The sequence below is a fragment of the Ornithorhynchus anatinus genome, chromosome 16, assembly GCF_004115215.2.
Source record: "Ornithorhynchus anatinus isolate Pmale09 chromosome 16, mOrnAna1.pri.v4, whole genome shotgun sequence".
NCBI classification, from domain to species: domain Eukaryota; kingdom Metazoa; phylum Chordata; class Mammalia; order Monotremata; family Ornithorhynchidae; genus Ornithorhynchus; species Ornithorhynchus anatinus.
The window spans coordinates 41,717,748-41,735,397 of NC_041743.1; the positions used below are offsets into that span (position 1 = coordinate 41,717,748).

General features: G+C 47.3%; 1 protein-coding gene across 1 annotated transcript; it reads left to right on the top strand.

Moving 5' to 3' along the window:
• Positions 1-2,097: 2,097 nt before the first annotated feature.
• RBBP4 (RB binding protein 4, chromatin remodeling factor) lies at positions 2,098-17,012 on the top strand. The gene is made up of 12 exons (XM_029080835.1): positions 2,098-2,206; positions 3,872-4,019; positions 6,054-6,199; positions 11,128-11,301; positions 12,326-12,441; positions 12,565-12,725; positions 12,858-12,984; positions 13,113-13,190; positions 14,050-14,126; positions 14,371-14,428; positions 14,806-14,916; positions 15,801-17,012. The coding sequence occupies exons 1-12, from the start codon at positions 2,191-2,193 to the stop codon at positions 15,864-15,866; spliced, it is 1,278 nt and encodes a 425-aa protein (XP_028936668.1). The 5' UTR covers positions 2,098-2,190; the 3' UTR covers positions 15,867-17,012.
• Positions 17,013-17,650: the final 638 nt, after the last annotated feature.

The window sequence follows — 17,650 nt, forward strand, 5'->3', positions numbered from 1 at the left end:
CATTCAATCGTATTTGTTGAGCGCTTACCGTGTGCAGAGCACTGTACTAAGCACTTCTAAAGTACGATTCGGCAACAAATAGAGACGATCTCCACGGGGTCACAGTCTAGAGGGGAAGAGACAGACAACAAAACTAAACAAGTAGACAGGCATCAATAGCAATAAATAGAATTATAGATCTATATACATCATTAATAAAATGAATAGAATGATAAATGCAAAGATATACAAGTGCTCCTCACGGTGCCTCATTCTCACCTGTCCCGCCGTTGACCCCCGGCCCACGTCCTACCTCTGGCCTGGAATTCCCTCCCTCCTCAAATCCGCCAAACAACCACACTTCCCCTCTTCAAGGCCCTACTGAGCACTCACCTCCTCCAGGAGGCCTTCTCAGACTGAGCCCCCTTTTCCTCTGCTCCTCCTCCCTTCCCTAAGGAGAATAATAAGAATAATAGTAGTCATGGTTATAGTTACAATGCCTGGCACATAGTAAGTACCTACAAATCCCAAAGTCACTATTACGGGGTAGATACGGGGTAGATACGGGGTCATCAGGTTGTCCCTCGTAAGGCTCACAGTCTTAATCCCCATTTTACAGATGAGGTAACTGAGGCACAGAGAAGTGAAGTGACTTGCCCACAGTCACACAGCTGACAACTGGCATAGCCGGGATTCGAACCCATGACCTCTGGACTCCAAAGCCCGTGCTCTTTCCACTGAGCCATGCTGCTTCTCCATAGTAAGTGCTTAACAAATACCAATATTATTATTACACTAGCACAGAGGTGGCCTAGGTTGATCAATCGGTCGATCAATCAGGGCTATTTATGGAGCACTTACTGTGTGTGGAGCACTGTACTAAGCACTTATGAGAGTAACTACCACAGAGGTGGCCTAGGTTGATCAACCGGTCGATCATTCGGGGGTATTTCGAGAACACTTATTGTGTGTGGAGCACTGTACTAAGCGCTTATAAGGGTATATTACCACAGAGTTGGCCTAGGTTGATCAATCGGTCGATCAATCAGAGGTATTTAGGGAGCGCTTACTGTGTGCGGAGCACTGTACTGAGCATTTATGAGGATACACTAGCAGAGGTGGCCTAGGTTGATCAACAGGTTGATCAATCAGGGGTATTTAGAACACTTACTGTGTGCAGAGCACTGTACTAAGTGCTTATGAGGGTACACTACCACAGAGGGGGCCTAGATTGATCAATTGGTTGATCAATCGGGGGTGTTTAGGGAGTGCTTACTGTGCACGGGGCACTGTACTAAGCGCTTATGAGGGTACACTACCACAGAGGTGGCCTAGATGGATCAATCGGTTGATCAATCAGGGGTATTTAGGGAGTGCTTACTGTGTGTGGGGCACTGTACTAAGCGCTTATGAGGGTACACTACCACAGAGGTGGCCTAGATGGATCAATCGGTTGATCAATCGGGGGTGTTTAGGGAGCGCTTACTGTGTGTGGGGCACTGTACTAAGCGCTTATGAGGGTACACTACCACAGAGGTGGCCTAGATGGATCAATCGGTTGATCAATCGGGGGTGTTTAGGGAGCAATTACTGTGTGGGGGGCACTGTACTAAGCGCTTATGAGGGTACACTACCACAGAGGGGGCCTGGGTTGATCAGTCAATGAATTAGGGGTATTTAGGGCGCGCTTTCTGTGTGCGGAGCACTGTACTACACGCTGGGGAGACGGCACCAGCCCAAAGTGGGTGGACAGGCCGAGGAGGCCGGTCCATCCCGAACCTGGAAAATGGCCGCCGTGAGGGGCGCTTCTGGCCTTCCTCTGCCACGTGACCGACCCTTTTCCCTCCGGCCGGGTCGCTCCCGGCCGCGCGCGCGCGCGTGCGCGGGGGGGCGCGCGCCTCCCCGACCCCCGGCGCCATCGGGGCCGCGCACCGCCCGACGGCGGCCGAAGCCGGCTCCGGGCGGGGCCCGCCGCGCGCCCCGATTGGCCGGCGGTCGGGCGGCCGCCCCCCCGGAGGCGGGCCCTGATTGGCCGGCGGCCGGGCGGCCGCGCCCCCGCCCCCCCGGCCCCCCCTCCGCGCCGCTCGGCGGCCTCCGATTGGCCGGTGTTGGCGCGAAGGTGCGCGGCTCGGGCCACGCGCAGGGGCGGCAGGAAACAATAGAGGCCGCGCGCGCGGACCCACCGCCCCCACCCCGGGACCCCCCCAAGCCATGGCCGACAAGGAAGGTGAGGGGGGCTCCGCGGGGCGGCCCGGCCCGGCTCGGGGGGCTCTTTCCGTCCGGCGGGAGGGAAGCGTGACCCCCCCCGCCATTGCGGGGAACACCCCCCCCCGATAAGGGGCCGACACCCCAACACCTCCCCCCTCCACCGACCTCACCTCCTCCAGGAGGCCTTCCCACACTCAGCCTCCCTTTCCCTCTGCTCCCTTCTCCTCTCCATTGGCATATGTTATTTAGCCCCCTATTTATTTTGTTAATATTATTTATCCCCTCATTGATTTTGTTAATATTTATCCCCCCATTTATTTTGTTAATATTATTTTTATCCCCCCATTTACTTTGTTAATATTTTTTACGCCCCCATTTATTTTGTTAATATTATTTATCCCCCCAATTTATTTTGTAATATTATTTATCCCCCACTTTGTTAATATTATTTTTCCTATTTATTTTGTTAATATTATTTATCCCCCCAATTTATTTTGGTAGCATTATTTATCCCCCCAATTTATTTTGGTAGCATTATTTATCCCCCCTATTTATTTTGTTAATATTATTTAACCCCCGTATTTATTTTGTTTATATTATTTATCCCCCCCATTGATTTTGTTAATATTATTTTTCCCCCATTTATGTTGTTAATATTATTTATCCCCCCATTTATTTTGTTATTATTTACCCCCCTATTTATTTTGTTGTTATTTATCACCCTATTTATTTTGTTAACGAGGCAGGCATTCCCTTCTCTTGATCTTGATGTTCTGTTTGGCTTTGCCCATCTCCCTCCCCAGGTGAGATCGGGAGCCCCTCGTTGGGCAGGGCTGGGCTCTAACTGTTGCCCAGTTGTCCAGTCCAAGTGCTTAGCACAGTGCCCGTCTCCCTCCCCCCTTGAGACCGGGAGCCTGTCGTTGGGCAGGGCTGGGCTCTAGCTGTTGCCCAGTTGTCCAGGCCAAGTGCTTAGCACAGTGCTCTGCACATAGTAAGTGCTCAATAAATACTGCTGAGTGAATGGGTGATAAATTTGTGGGGTGACTCACCCCCTCCAGGCCCACCCCCAGCCCAGGAACATCCCATCCTGACCCCCCTCGCCGGAGGGGCTTGCCCAAGGCTCCTCCGAGGCGGGCTAAGCATCCATCCACCAATCAATTCATTCATTCAATAGTATTTATTGAGCGCTTACTATGTGCAGAGCACTGGACTAAGCGCCTGGATGAACAATTCGGCAAAAGATAGAGACAATCCCTGCCCAATGACGGGCTCACAGTCTAATCGATGGTATCTATTGAGCGATCACCACGTGCAGAGCACTCCATCGCATGTATTGAGCGCCCACCGCGCGCAGGGCACTGTACTGAGCGCTCGGGAGAGTCCAGTAGAAGAGTTGGTAGACACATCCTGTCTTCCCCCCCTCCCCGCTGCCCACAAGGAGCTTGCCTTCTAGAGGAAAGCGTAGAAGGTTCTGCGCACACAGTAAGCGCTCAATAAATATGATTGAATGAAAAAGACCACTGAATGAATGAAGGCTGGGAGTCGTCCCGGTTGCACCCGAAAGGTGGGAAAAGGGGGAGTGACCCCCCTGGGATTTGGAGCTCAGATGATTTCCCCCCCCTTCCCTCCTCCAACTGCACACTTGTTCCCAGAGACTCACTCCATTCATTTATCTGATTTCCAGCAGCCTTTGATGATGCAGTAGAGGAACGTGTGATCAACGAAGAGTATAAAATATGGAAAAAAAACACCCCCTTCCTCTACGACTTAGTGATGACCCATGCCCTGGAGTGGCCAAGCCTGACTGCACAGTGGCTTCCAGATGTAACCAGGTGATGTGGACCTCCGGCGAAGAAATGAGCAAGGGTGGGGGAGGTCAGGATTCATTACGGCTGCTCCCCTGCTCTTGATTTCTCTCTTCCCCCCTTTAAAGTCAAGTTAATTTATTAAAGAGGTGGTTGTTCCCATTTCAAGACACCTAAGGGAATCTCTGGAGCTCCATACTGCCTGCTAACCCCAGCCAGCCATTTTGCTTTGCAGTGCTGAGGGCCACTAGTCTAGTCTCTTTTCACACGTCCCATCCCCACTGTGTCCAAGTTGCAAGTAAGTCATACCCCGGGTGGTAAAACGCCATAATTTTACGACGTGAACTTAGCAACACTGTGTATCAGAAGTCCTAACGAGGATTTCTGATGTGGAAGCTGCCTTTACAGTCCGTTTTATTGAGTGTTTCCAATGTGCAGTCAACCAGTTTTATTTCTGTTACAGCCACACAGGTGGGGGTGTGAAAAGACCTCCCCAGTCCCCCTACTTACCACTGGATTGCCTCTGAAAGCGAGAATCATCCATACCTTGAAGATTGATGATCGAGGCTGGGAATTCTGGCTGACATTTTTTAAAATGTGTGCTTCCTTGTCACTTTCTTTAAGCCCTAGTTTTCTTGCAGACCTTTGGACCCCTAGTTCCATTTTAATTTGCATGTTTCCTCTATGTTTAACACTGAGCATCCTTTTTTGTATTGATAAGCAACTTGAAGACAAGGAATTTCATGCTTGCTGTGTATTCAATCTGCTCCTAGTATGGTGCTTACAGTAAACACTCAATAAATACGATCGAATGAATGAATGAAGTACGTGCTAAAATTCTGGAGAACGGCTAGTATCTAGCAAATGGAGTAATTTGCCTTCAAACTCCTCTTCCAGTTCTTTGAGCCTTCATGTACATCTCTTTACCTCCCATCCTAAATATAATTTTACCTCCTTCATTAATTGTAAGCCTCTTTTAGAGCAGGGATTGTGGCTACTGACCATATTATGCTCTCCTGAGAGCTTAGAACAGTACTCTGACCACAGCAGACATCCACAAACTAGTCAGTTGTATTTATTGAGCGCTCAATTTTACAGAGCAGTGTACTAAGCACTTAGGAGAGAACAATATAACAGACACGATCCCTGCTCACAACGAGCTTACAGTCTAGGGGGGAGATGAGCATTAATATAAATAAAATTGCAGATATATATAAGTGCTAGGAGGGGGGATGAATAACAGGGAGCAAAGTCAGGGTGATGCAGAAAGAACTGGAAAAAGAGGAAAGGAGAACTTCATCAGGGAAGTCCTCTTAGGGAAGATGTGTCTTCAAAAAGGCTTTGAAGGTGGGGAGAGTAATTGTTGAATATGAAGAGGCCAGAGGCAGGACGTGGGTGAGAGGTTGGCGGTGAGATAGACCGAGATCGAGGTAGAGTGAGTAGGTTAGCATTAGAGGAGCAAAGTGTGCGGGCTGGGTTGTGGTAGGCGAGTTGCAAGGTGAGATAGGGGGGAAAGGTGATCAAGTGCTTCAAAGGCGATGGTGAGAAGGTTCTCTTTGATGTGGAGCTGAAGCTGAAATAAAGAGCTCAGAATTGGGTATTCTCTGTTCTTTTCTTAACACACCATTTAAGTGTCTACCTCTTGGTGACTTCTCTTCATGGCTAAATCTGGCAAAGGAATGGTCCGGCTCTGTTGCATGAGAAAGAGGAGGAGTTAGGATTTATTTTGCGGGGAATGGAGAGCATTGAGTAGGGTGACAAGAGCCACAGTAAAGGATAAGAAGGAACAGCATGTACTCTCAGGATTGGTGAAGTGCTTTCTCTTTTTGCTTCCCTTATAGAAGTTAGGGGGAGGGAATTCTGGGGTAGAGATTCATCCTAACTACGTGTTTCATTTGCTTACTGCCCTCCGAACTTCCAGAATGCAATGTTTGTTCACAACTTGCCTGAGTGTTCATTCCCTCTCAGTCTCGCCCAGTATAGATCACCTCCGTCCCTTGTCTTTTTCTGTCAGCGAGGTTTAGTATTTTTTGTCAACGCCTCCGGCTTTTTTTGTTGCAGACCGGAAGGTAAGGATTTCAGCATTCATCGGCTCGTCCTGGGGACCCACACGTCGGACGAACAGAACCACCTGGTGATAGCCAGCGTGCAGTTGCCCAATGATGATGCCCAGTTTGATGCTTCCCATTACGACAGTGAAAAAGGAGGTAGGAGCTTCGGGGGGTTCGGGGAAGGGCACTTATTCACCTGCTCAGTGGCACAGATGCGTTCTCTCCCTGGAGTAAGGAGGGTTGGTAAGGAGTCCTGGGACCACAGAAAGTCGGAACAGTGGTAGATCTGCTCTTTGGGAGTTTGAGACAACGGCAATTCTCGGTCAACAATTTCCGTATTTCATTTAGTCCACCAGGCTCTGTTAGGAGAAGCATCCTGGCCTAGTGGAAAGAGTCCGGGCCTGGTAGTCAGGAGACCTGGGATCTAATTCCAGCTCCGCCACTTGCTTTGCCATGTGACGTTGAGCAAGTCACCTAACTTCTCCATGGCTCCGTTTCCTCGTGTAAAGTGGGGATTCAGTATCTACTCTCCCCTCTGCCTTAGATTGTGAACCCCAAGTGGGACAGGCACAATTGGATCGTATCCAGTGTCTTAACAAATAGCCCAGTTATTGGTATTAAGTTTCCTCTTTCTGTAGCAACACTTGACCCTAACAGTGGAGGAAGTAGAGGATGTAGGGGGATGTTTGGACTGGGTATTTCCACTGGAGTCGTACAAACTGGAAATGAATTCCACAAATGACTTCACTGCATAAAGACAAGTCACAGGTTCCCAGGTTCTAAATACAAAATGAAGATGGCAGTAGGCTTTTAAAGCTTGTTTTTGTTCAACCTTTAGGAGAACCCAAAAATTGTGAACTTGGCTTGGGTTGTCCTTTTGACTGTAAACTCCTTGTGGCCAGGGATCCTGTCTACCTACTTTGGTTTTGGGTGTTTTTTTTAAATGGTACTCAGCACTTAGTTTGTGCCAGGCATTGTTCTAAGCACTGGGGTAGATACAGAATAATCAGGTTGTACACAGTCCCTGTCCCCCATGGGGCTCACAGTATTAATCCTCATTTTACAGATGAGTTAACTGAGGCACAGAAAAGTTAGGTGACTTCCCTAAGATCATGCAGCAGACAAGTAGGAGAGCCGGCCTTACAACCCAGGTCCTTCTTTCAGGCCAGTGCTCTATTTACTAGGCCACACTGCTTCTCTGCTACTGTATTGTATTTTACTCTGTCAAGCGCTTAAAAGGTACAGTGCTGAGCTCAAAGTAAGTGCTCACTAAATACCATTGATTGCCTGCTATTTCTTTAGTGCCTGCGCTTCAGAATGAAAGGTTGTCAGATTGGCGCCCACAACCCAAACCTTCCACATCCCCTGGGGTCAGGTCAGTGATGTCAAGCTTGCATTACCTAGGTTCACCCGGATTGGCATAATCCGTCTCCCCAACCCCGTCCTGTGATAGATCCCTCTGCTCCAGCTTCCTGGGCCTCTTCTTGCCAGAAGTTGTCAAAGGTAGTCTCTTGGGCCTTGATAACTTGGCATTGAGCCAAATGCTAAATAGACTCTGATGACAAAGGTCAGCATACTGGGCCCCTGGTCAAAGGGTATGGATTGGGAGAAGGGTTAGAGGTTTGGGACTGGATTGGAAAGGAAACCAAAAACTTGCCTCCAATAAAAGAATTTACTGAGTCTCATTAATAAGTGTATTAAGTGCCTATTGTGTGCAAATCACTGTACTAAGCATTGGCAAGGAAGTGCAGAGAACAGCTATAGACAAGAGGCCCCAAGTCAATTCCTTAGTCTTTAGACAGTTAATTGTTCAAAATTATCACAACCTCTAGGTTGGGATTTCTTCTGGTTCAGTCCTCTTCTTTGGTCCTTTTTGGTTCAGTCTTCCTAATTCAGTTGCTCTCTTCCCCAGTATTATTTCTGCTAGAAGAAGAGTAGTCTTTTCCTCTTGTCAAATTTTCTCTATTCTTTTAAAATGTTTTAAACATACAGGACCAATCTGATTTCTTATAAGTAAAACTGATTTGGAAGCAGTCTTCTTTACTGGCAGAAAAGGAAATCTTTCTGCCTTAATTTGTTTTAGATGAGGTCTTTGTGTGTGCTCTCTCTCTCCTTCCCCCCTGCCCCCCCGCCCCATGGGGGAAGGGGGAAGGAGGGGGGCAAAAAGGGCAGTCAAGGAAGGATGGCCTTTAGTCCGCAGGCGAGGCTACGGACAGCGATGCTTGGCCAAGAGACAACCCCGTGGTGATCCAGGTCAGAGGCTCCCTGGGGAGGGTCTCTGGTCCCTTTTTTCTGCAGGTCTATGAGTCGGGGCCTCCACATAGTTTTTTTGGGGTACTTTCCAAGGTCTTAGACTTAACTGATCTGGGGGGGCAATGGAAGCCTCTGTCATGACTACCGTGTTAACTTGGAGTTAAAACCCATAGGTTTCTGGCAGTCAGGCTGCCGAGGAGGACCAATTGAAGTTGTGTCTCGCTAGAGTTCCAATTTTTTCCAAAAATGGAATGCATGTGTTCATAAAGAAAACTTTTGATCCGGCGTAATATTAATATTATAAAATCTGAACATAGTCTCTAAAGGTGTGGACAATTTTCTTTTACGACCTCTATTTTAGGGTACTGGCTGTACCTTCTGTGAAAGGCCATTTTTTTCCTTGAGATGTGTGCCTGCGTCACTGCAAGTGTTGTCTAATTTCATTTTGTGAGTGACTTGTAGTTTAAAAATAAGTGCATGTGAATCCCGTTAGTTTCACTTTAAAAAGTTTTTTAATTCTAGACTCTAAGCTCCTTGTGGACAGGGAATGTGTCTACCAACTTCATTGTACTGTACTCTGTCACATGCTTAGGACAGTGCTCTGTAAAGCCAGTGCTCGAATGCCACTGATTTAAAAGCGAAAGAAATGAAGGAAGGGTGTCTGCCAATTTCTAGGTGGCATTTTGTGGAGTTCTGTGGAGAGTCATCTTTTCAGGACTGTCTCAGTTTACTTGCCAGAAAATCTCAGGTCTTCAGCTATTCATGGTGTTTACCAAAGCAGCTGCCTAATGTTAGACATCCATCTCTTTGCTACTGTACTAGGGAACACAATCGATCCAGTCTCATAAAAATGGGGTTATGCCTTTGTGTAGTGTCTTTTGTTTTCACAAAACATAAAGACTCTGACCCTCTTTCCTCCCCACTTCACGCCTCCCTCGCACTCTTTGTCCCTTCCACGTTAACTTTGCTCCCAACTCCCATCTGGGACCCAAACCCTTCAGTCAACAGTGGTATTTATTGAGCGGTCACCGTGTGCAGAGCTCTGTACGGAGCGCTTGGGAGAGTACAGTACAACAGAGTAGGTATAGACGATGCTTGATCACAAGGAGTTTACGGACTAGAGAGGGAGACATTAAAAAGTACAGATGGAGCTGGACATAAGTACTGTGGGGTTGGGAGAGGATTGAACAGACCTGAGTGTAGGGAATGCAGAAGGGAAGGGTTAGGCAGGGAAATGAAGGCAGCTTTTTGCCTCCAGAAGCTCTCCTACCCTCTCATTCGTCAGACCACATCCTGAAAAGCCTTCTGAACCTCCCCCGCCCCAGGAGTCTTTCTGATTAATCCCTTTCCCAGTCAGACCTTCCCATTAGCCATGTCGGCTGTCTTGTGTCAGTCCAGTTGGTTGTTTACCCATTTAAACGTTGGCCTGTTTGTGTGTGGTATCATTTAAAATTGTGCTTTTAACTTTTTTTTTCTAGTGTCTATGGGGTGATTTCAGTCAATCCTCTAGACTGTAAATTTATGGGTGGGGAATGTCTACCAAGCGCTTAGTACAGAGCGCTGCCCACAGTAAGCGCTCACATACTATTATGAGAAGCCGTATGGCCTATGGATAGGGCAACGGGCCTGGGAGTTTAGAAGGAGTTAGAAGGATTTGGGTTCTAATCCCATTTTTGCCACTTGTCTGCTGAGCGACTGTGGGCAAGTCATTGGCTTCTCTGTGCCTCGGTTGCCTCATCAGTAAAACGGGGATTGGGACTGTGAGCCCCATGTGGGACATGGACTGTGTCCAGCCTAATTGGCTTGTATCTATCCCAGTGCTCAGTGCAGTCGCTGGAACATGGTAAGTATGCAACAAATACCATAAAAAACTAGATTACAGTCTGGAGGGGGAGGCAGACATTAAAATAGGTTAGGGATAGGGGAAATAGTGGAGTGTAAGAGTATTTACATAGGTTTTGTGGAGTTGGGGTGAGTCTCAAAGTGCCTAAGGGGATACAGTCAAGTTTATAGTCAGAGCAGAGGGGAGGGCAGATAGGGGAAATAAAGGAGCTTATTTATGACCCTACGACTTTTTCCATTTGATCGAAAACTCCTTGAGGGTAGGACTGGATCTCTCAACTGCACGGTGCAGGATAACAGCTATCTTTCTTTTCCCTATACCATCATGATTTCATGCCTGGGGTACCTTTATTCCTATCTAAAAATTCAAACCAGAATTTGTGAAAAAGAAGAGGTTGAGAGGAACCGTGATCCCTAAGGCCGGCAGTGTTAACACTCATTAAAAAGTCCTTTGGGGGAATTTTAATTTGTGGGAGTTTGGGTACTTTGTTAATATGCAAAATTGTTAATGCTTTCATCAAAAGTTCTACTAGGATGTTGGCATTCAGAATGAAGTATTTTAGTCTCATTTTTGGTAGTGTGCACAAGCCCTCATCTGTAAAATGGAGATTAAGACTGTGAGCCCTATGTGGGACATGGAATGATTAACTTCTCTCCACCCCAGCATTTAGTACAATGCCTGACACGCAGTAAGTGCTTAAATACCATTTTTTTTAAAGGCACATCTTAGCATTCAGAATGAGGTCTTGTGTCTTATTTTCTGTGGACTACGTAAGGTACACCTTACATTTGGAATGAAGTCTTACTTAGATCCTTTGTAGTTGATGGAAATTACGTTTATTTCTTCTATAATGTGGAAGTTGGGTTCTCACAATACCTTCGCGTTAAGGAAAACCAGCATTATAGTACTCAGGTCCAGCACGTACCTCTTGCTTCCCCTTCTGGGTAAGACTTGGACGTTTTATAACGGTCTGTCCTTTCTCCTTCAGAATTTGGAGGCTTTGGCTCCGTAAGCGGGAAGATCGAAATTGAGATCAAGATCAACCACGAAGGAGAGGTGAACCGGGCCCGGTACATGCCTCAGAACCCTTGCATCATTGCCACAAAAACCCCATCAAGCGACGTCCTCGTCTTTGACTACACCAAGCACCCTTCCAAGCCAGGTACTGTCTCCCAACCCTTCTTCAGTTGGGCCACAGGGTCCAGGTCCTGAGAATCACCAAAAGAATGCGTCACTGTGCGATTCATTCATTCAGTCGTATTTATTGAGCGCTTACTGTGTGCAGAGCACGGTACTAAGCGGTTGGGAGAGCACAGTGTAACGATAAGCCGTCACATTCTCTGCCCACAAAGGCCTCTCATCCCAGTGTAGCAGCTAATTATTCTTGGTAGAGGGAGAGCATCTAATAACATTAATCCGGGGTCTGCTACTTGTCTACTGTGTGAGCTTGGGCGAGTCACTTAACTTCTCTGGGCCTCAGTTACCTCGTGTAAAATGAGGATTGGGACTGTCAGCCCCACGTGGGACAGGGACTGTGTCCAACCTGATTTGCTTGTATCCACCCCAGCGCTTAGTATAGTGTCTGGCATATAGTAAGTGCTTAACAAATATCACAATTATTATTTTTGTTATTTGTTAAGCACTTACTATGTGCCAGGCACTGTTCGAAGCCCTGGGGTAGATACAAGGTAATTGAGTTGGACACAGTCCCTGTCCCACATGGGGCTCATAGTCTTAATCCCCATTTTACAGATGAGGGAACTGAGGCACAGAGATGTTAAGTGACTTGCCCAGGATCACACAGCAGAGAAATGGAAGAACCGGGAGTAGAACCCATGTCCTCTGACTCCTAACCCTGTGTTCTTGCCACTAGGCCATGCTGCTTCCCTACCATTGGGAGGGTAAAAACAGCATCCTTCTTGCCCCAGATGAAAGTCCCTCTGATTGTTTTATGGATTACTTGTTGTCCCCCAGCATTTTGAGGGGACTCTCTTCCAGCCGAACCACCCCAAGGAATGGTGCCGTTTCTGGGGAGCGGGAGCCCTTTTTAATGAAGGAGGGGCGGGTTGCCTGGGTTTCACGATGGAGACCGGGATTTAGGCGGGGATCATCCATTTGGCCCGCGGTGGGCCGAAGGAGCCGGCAAGCTCCCGAGCAGCTCTCCGCAGCTCCCCATTGCTCTGCAGACCCTTCTGGGGAGTGCAACCCAGACCTGCGCCTCCGTGGACATCAGAAGGAAGGCTACGGGCTGTCATGGAACCCAAATCTCAGCGGGCACCTCCTGAGCGCGTCGGATGACCACGTGAGTGCCCCATGGATCCCCGGCCTTCCCTCCGGGGACGTGCCCCAGCGTGGTCTCGGCCCATTTGTTTTTTTGGGGGGGTGAGCATCATCCTTCTATCTCAAGGTGTGTTTTTCCTTTAAGACCATCTGTCTGTGGGACATCAGCGCCGTTCCCAAGGAAGGCAAAGTGGTGGATGCAAAGACCATCTTCACTGGGCACACGGCTGTAGTTGAGGACGTGTCCTGGCACCTGCTCCATGAGTCTCTGTTTGGGTCGGTGGCCGATGACCAGAAGCTTATGATGTAAGTGGAGTTGTGGCCTGGTGGTCTTCCTCTCTTGTTTCTGGAGTGGACTCCGTCGCTTGGGCCTCAGGGGGCCGGTTCTAACCCTCTGTTTTGTTTTTTTCCTCCTCTCTCTGCTTCCCCTCTTCATAGCTGGGACACCCGGTCCAATAACACCTCAAAACCAAGCCATTCGGTGGACGCCCACACCGCTGAAGTGAATTGCCTCTCTTTCAATCCTTACAGCGAGTTCATCCTCGCCACCGGGTCAGCCGATAAGGTGTGCCTTTTTCTCTTCCTCTAATGCCTGTCTTGAAAACAACCCCTTTCCGGGACAGATGAGCTGAGGTCTTTTTAGCGGGGCTTTTTCTCATTAATGAAAATGTTGTCTCCTTTCTTCCTGTCCAGACTGTTGCCTTGTGGGACCTAAGAAATCTGAAATTGAAGTTGCACTCCTTTGAATCCCACAAAGATGAAATATTCCAGGTAAGGGAAACTAATAGTCCTCTCATCATTAGTTGACTTTTGGGTGTCATGAAGGCCCAGGGTCTGAGTCACAGCTGAATGTGTTTTGTGGTAGAATCAGTTTTGATAAGACAGTCCTGGCCCCTGGTAGTCTTTATCGGGTACCCTGTTCTCTGCTCCCTAGGTTTTTTCCTTGAATAATTACTAGAATTGAAGGGGAAAAAAAGGAAAAAACACTGATCTGGAAGACCTCTGTCTTGAGTTTTTGCCATTTTTCTATCGACGAAAACTTTGACTCTGGCAGTTCATTTTTATTGAAAAAAATCGATAGGGGAAAATAGGATAAAATTAATCCATTGGTACATTAGAGTCTTTTAAAAACAGAGGAATTATTTTTCTGACTTGGGGAACTGGGATTTTCAAAAAGAGAGGGACAGGGGAATAAGCCAAACTTGTGGTGTTGGGGAAAAAGTAGGTGGTGAAACTAAGCCGTAACGATCCCTGCTAGGAACAAAGAAAGGAGTTTTAGAGGTGATTAAAGGGCCAATTAAATGAGGGCTGTGAGCAGATAAAACTTCCAGCCACCTAACAAAAATAGAATTCTGCTTTCACCCCCATTCTGTGGAATCGAAAGCTCTTTTTTTCATTATTGTCTCTCACTTCCCACCCCACCGATCCAGGCTTCCAAACCGACAGTGGTCACTATCCCAAGTTTCTTGAGTTGTGAACACAATTATTTAAGCTATCGGAACAGGCTTTGCTTTGAAACTAAATTAGAAGGCGAGATAATTCAGGGGGAAAAATCTTCAGTTTTCTCCATTGAAATTCTGATCCCCCCCCCCGCAGTCAATAATCGTTTTTATTTTCATCATTCCTGCAGGTCCAGTGGTCTCCTCACAATGAAACCATTCTGGCTTCCAGCGGCACTGACCGCAGACTAAATGTTTGGGACTTGAGGTGATTCTTCTATTTTTCTTGGGGGGTGAAGGGGAGCGGTCACTCTAGTCTGCTTCCTAAACAGATTCAATCGCACAGTCGTATTTACTGAGCACCTACCGTGTGCCAAGCACTGTACTAGGCGCCTCAGTAAGTACAGTTGAGAGTGTAAACATGATCACTGCCCACAAGGAACTGTCTTCCTGGAAAGAAGTTTTTTGGTTTTGATCCCCCATTCCACTCCCTCACTTTGTTTTTACCACAGTAAAATTGGAGAGGAGCAGTCACCTGAAGATGCAGAAGATGGTCCCCCTGAACTCCTGGTATGGTTCTGTAGTTAAACTTCTTATTTTTAATTTCTTTTACTAATGGTATTTGTTAAGCGCTTACTATGTTCCAAGTACTATACAAAGCACTGAGATAGATACAAGTCCATTAGGCTGGACACAGTCCTTGTCCTACACGAGACTCAGAATATTCCCATTTTACAGATGAAGGAACTGAGGCACAAAGAAGTGAAATGATTTGCCCAAAGTCACAGCAGATAAGTGGCAGAGCCAGGATTAGAACCCAGGACCTTTAGGCTCCCAGGTCCTTGCTTTCTATCCCTTAGGACTCGCTGCTTCCCAAACCTTTGCGAAAAGAGTTCAGGACTTGAGCTTCTCCTATTTTAAATGTCTTTGTTTTGCTTCCCTCTCAGTTCATTCATGGTGGTCACACAGCCAAGATATCAGATTTCTCCTGGAATCCCAATGAGCCTTGGGTAATTTGTTCTGTATCAGAAGACAATATCATGCAAGTCTGGCAGATGGTAAGAGTTTTGTTGACATCTTGGTACTTTGCGGGGGTCAGTCAGTCAATCAGTGGTGTTTGAGTCCCTACCAGGTGCACAGCACTGCACTAAGCGCTGGGGGAGATATAAGCTAATCAATTTGGACATAGTCTTTGTCCCACATGGGGCTCACCGTCTCAATGCTCATTTTACAAATGAGGTAACTGAGGCACAGAGAAGTGAAGTGACCTCCCAAGGTCGCTCAGCAGACATGTGGCAGAGCTGGCATTAGAACCCTGGCCCTCTAACTCCCAGGCCCGTGCTCGTTCCACTTAGGCCACACTGGGTCATTTGTCACCTGTCGTCATTCCTATGCCCCGTCTGACTAGAGCCAGTCCAGAAGTTGGACTCCTGAGCTGGACCGAAGCTAAACCTGGGACTTGCTTTATCTTCTTGGGCAAGTTTCTTCTTTGTGTCCTAATTTACCCATTTGCAAAGGTCCTTTGCATCAGTGCGTTCTCTGATTGCCAGGGGATTCTAAGAGTATCGCTCGCTGCTGCGACTGTACAGAGGAGTTAAGGCCTGCAGAGCCCGTTTTAGTTTGGTTCTGTGGAAGGGAATGAAGCTCCCTAAAGCAAAATGGAAATCCTCAGTGGCTTCAGCAGTTGGTGTGGGTGGACCATCGGCCCGGCTAGAGCTGTCTTCTGCTCGGCCCCCAAAGACACGTAGCCCATGACGGCAGAAAGAGCCAAAGTAAGTGGACCGAGGGGGTCCAAGACACTCATCGCCTGAGGGGACAAAAAAAAAAAAAAGAATCCAACACACACTTTTGTAGGAGAAGCGTTCTCTCTTTGGTCGGGGATCCGGGAAAATCTCCCTTTCACCAAATGCTCACAGCCTTCCCTTTGCTGTTTTTTGTCCAGGCTGAGAACATCTACAACGACGAAGACCCCGAGGGCAGCGTGGATCCGGAAGGGCAGGGGTCCTAGGTGCGCCTGCCTCCTGCTGATTTTTAGTCTCCCCTCTCTTCCAACCCTGAGCTCGAGATTGATTTTTCCTTTTTTTTTTTTTAACACTGGTTTCGAGACACACACAGACTTTGTGTTCAGCCATCTTTCCGTAGGTACCAGCGACAGCGCTGTCGACCCAAGCAGTGAGTGTCCACTGAGGATTAACGGAGGGGCCCAGCCCTCCGGCACCACAGATCCCGCCATATTTAAAACTTCTCTCCCTGGCGCTTCTTACCAGCCTCTAAAACGGCCACTTGAAGTGGAACAGTTCTTTTTATTCTCTTTCTACGCCACAACAGCCAGTCTTTTGGGCTCACTGTCAGGATGTGAGGGGGGGAGGAATTGGGCCAAGGGAGGGTCTGAGCTAGTGCCATTTCTGGTGCGGCGAATTGTCAGCAAACCTGATCTCCGGTTTATTCAGAGAGGAACAGAGTCTCCTCCTCCGTTAGATAGACTCAAAGAATCGGGAGCCCTGATCTGAGTCTACATCTCCGGCTTCTGCTGGGTTTGTCTTTTCCAGTCAGAAACCTTATTGTTATTATTAATTTTTTTATATATAGAGAGATTTCCGTTTTACACTGCCTTGACTTTCCCTGGAGATTCTCCTCCTTTACTCTCTCCCCTTCTCCCCACCTTGCTCCTCTTCTGGTGGGAGACCACAGCAGTTTGAAATGTTGTAGCTGTAACGGCAGTAAACATTTGTTCACTTGGCATATATTTTTGCTCTCGTGTTTTCTTGAGCTGTGTTTTACCTTTTATTTCTTTCCTTTCTGTGAAATGGTTTTTAAAACTTGGGGCCTCCAAGTTGTAAAGAAGGTGTATGTTTTTACCTGACAGATGTACCACAGGCAGGATGTCCAGTAATCTGAGAACAGAGCATGGGCAGCTGGTATTTGTTTTAGAAGAAAAACAAAATTAAATTAATCCCTTTAATTTTTTTTTTTGTTTCATTTATTTTGTCGTTGTTTGGGGTTTTTTTTTTTTTTAGGAGTTAGTCTTCGACCACTAGTTTTACACCATCTATCTCCCTATTGGGTGATTTATCCCACCAGCAGTCTGTTACTCTCCGTGACTAACTATGTGTAAGTGCTTACAATGGAATAATAAATTGTTTTTCTACATAAACCCCCCACTCTTCTGTCTTTCATTTAGGCCCCTAGCTGCATTTAAACATAGGTACTTGGCTTCAGAAACAGTTGAGACATCAGCGTCCACCCTGACTAACTTGTGTCTACCCCAGCGCATAAGTGCTTAACAAGTACTATTATTATTATTACTATCATCATCATCATCATCAGTAGGAACGGAAGAATCTTCTAGGAATTTTGATTAAGGAGCTTGCTCCCTTCAAGGGAGGGAGAAACACAAGCACTTGATTAGGATGGGGGGGTGACTGATTTTTCTCTGATAGAATGTTACCCTCTCTCCCTAATAATAATAATAATGATGATATCTTTCTGTGCCAGGCATTAGAACTAAGTGCTGGGATGAATATAATACGGTCAGATGGTCTCTATCCCACATGGGGCTTCCAAGCTTTGCGGGTGGGGAAATGCATACTTAATCCCCGTTTTACAGATGAGGAAACAGGCACAGAGAAGTTAAGGGACTTGCCCAAGGTAGGTGATGGAGCCGGGATTAGAACCCAGTTCCTCTGATTCCCAGGCCTGTGCCTTTTTCACCTAAGGATGTTTGTGGCTTTTTTCAGAGCAAGGTCAGCTGTCAGTCAACCGACCCATCAAGCTGTTAGAGCTCAGGCTGTA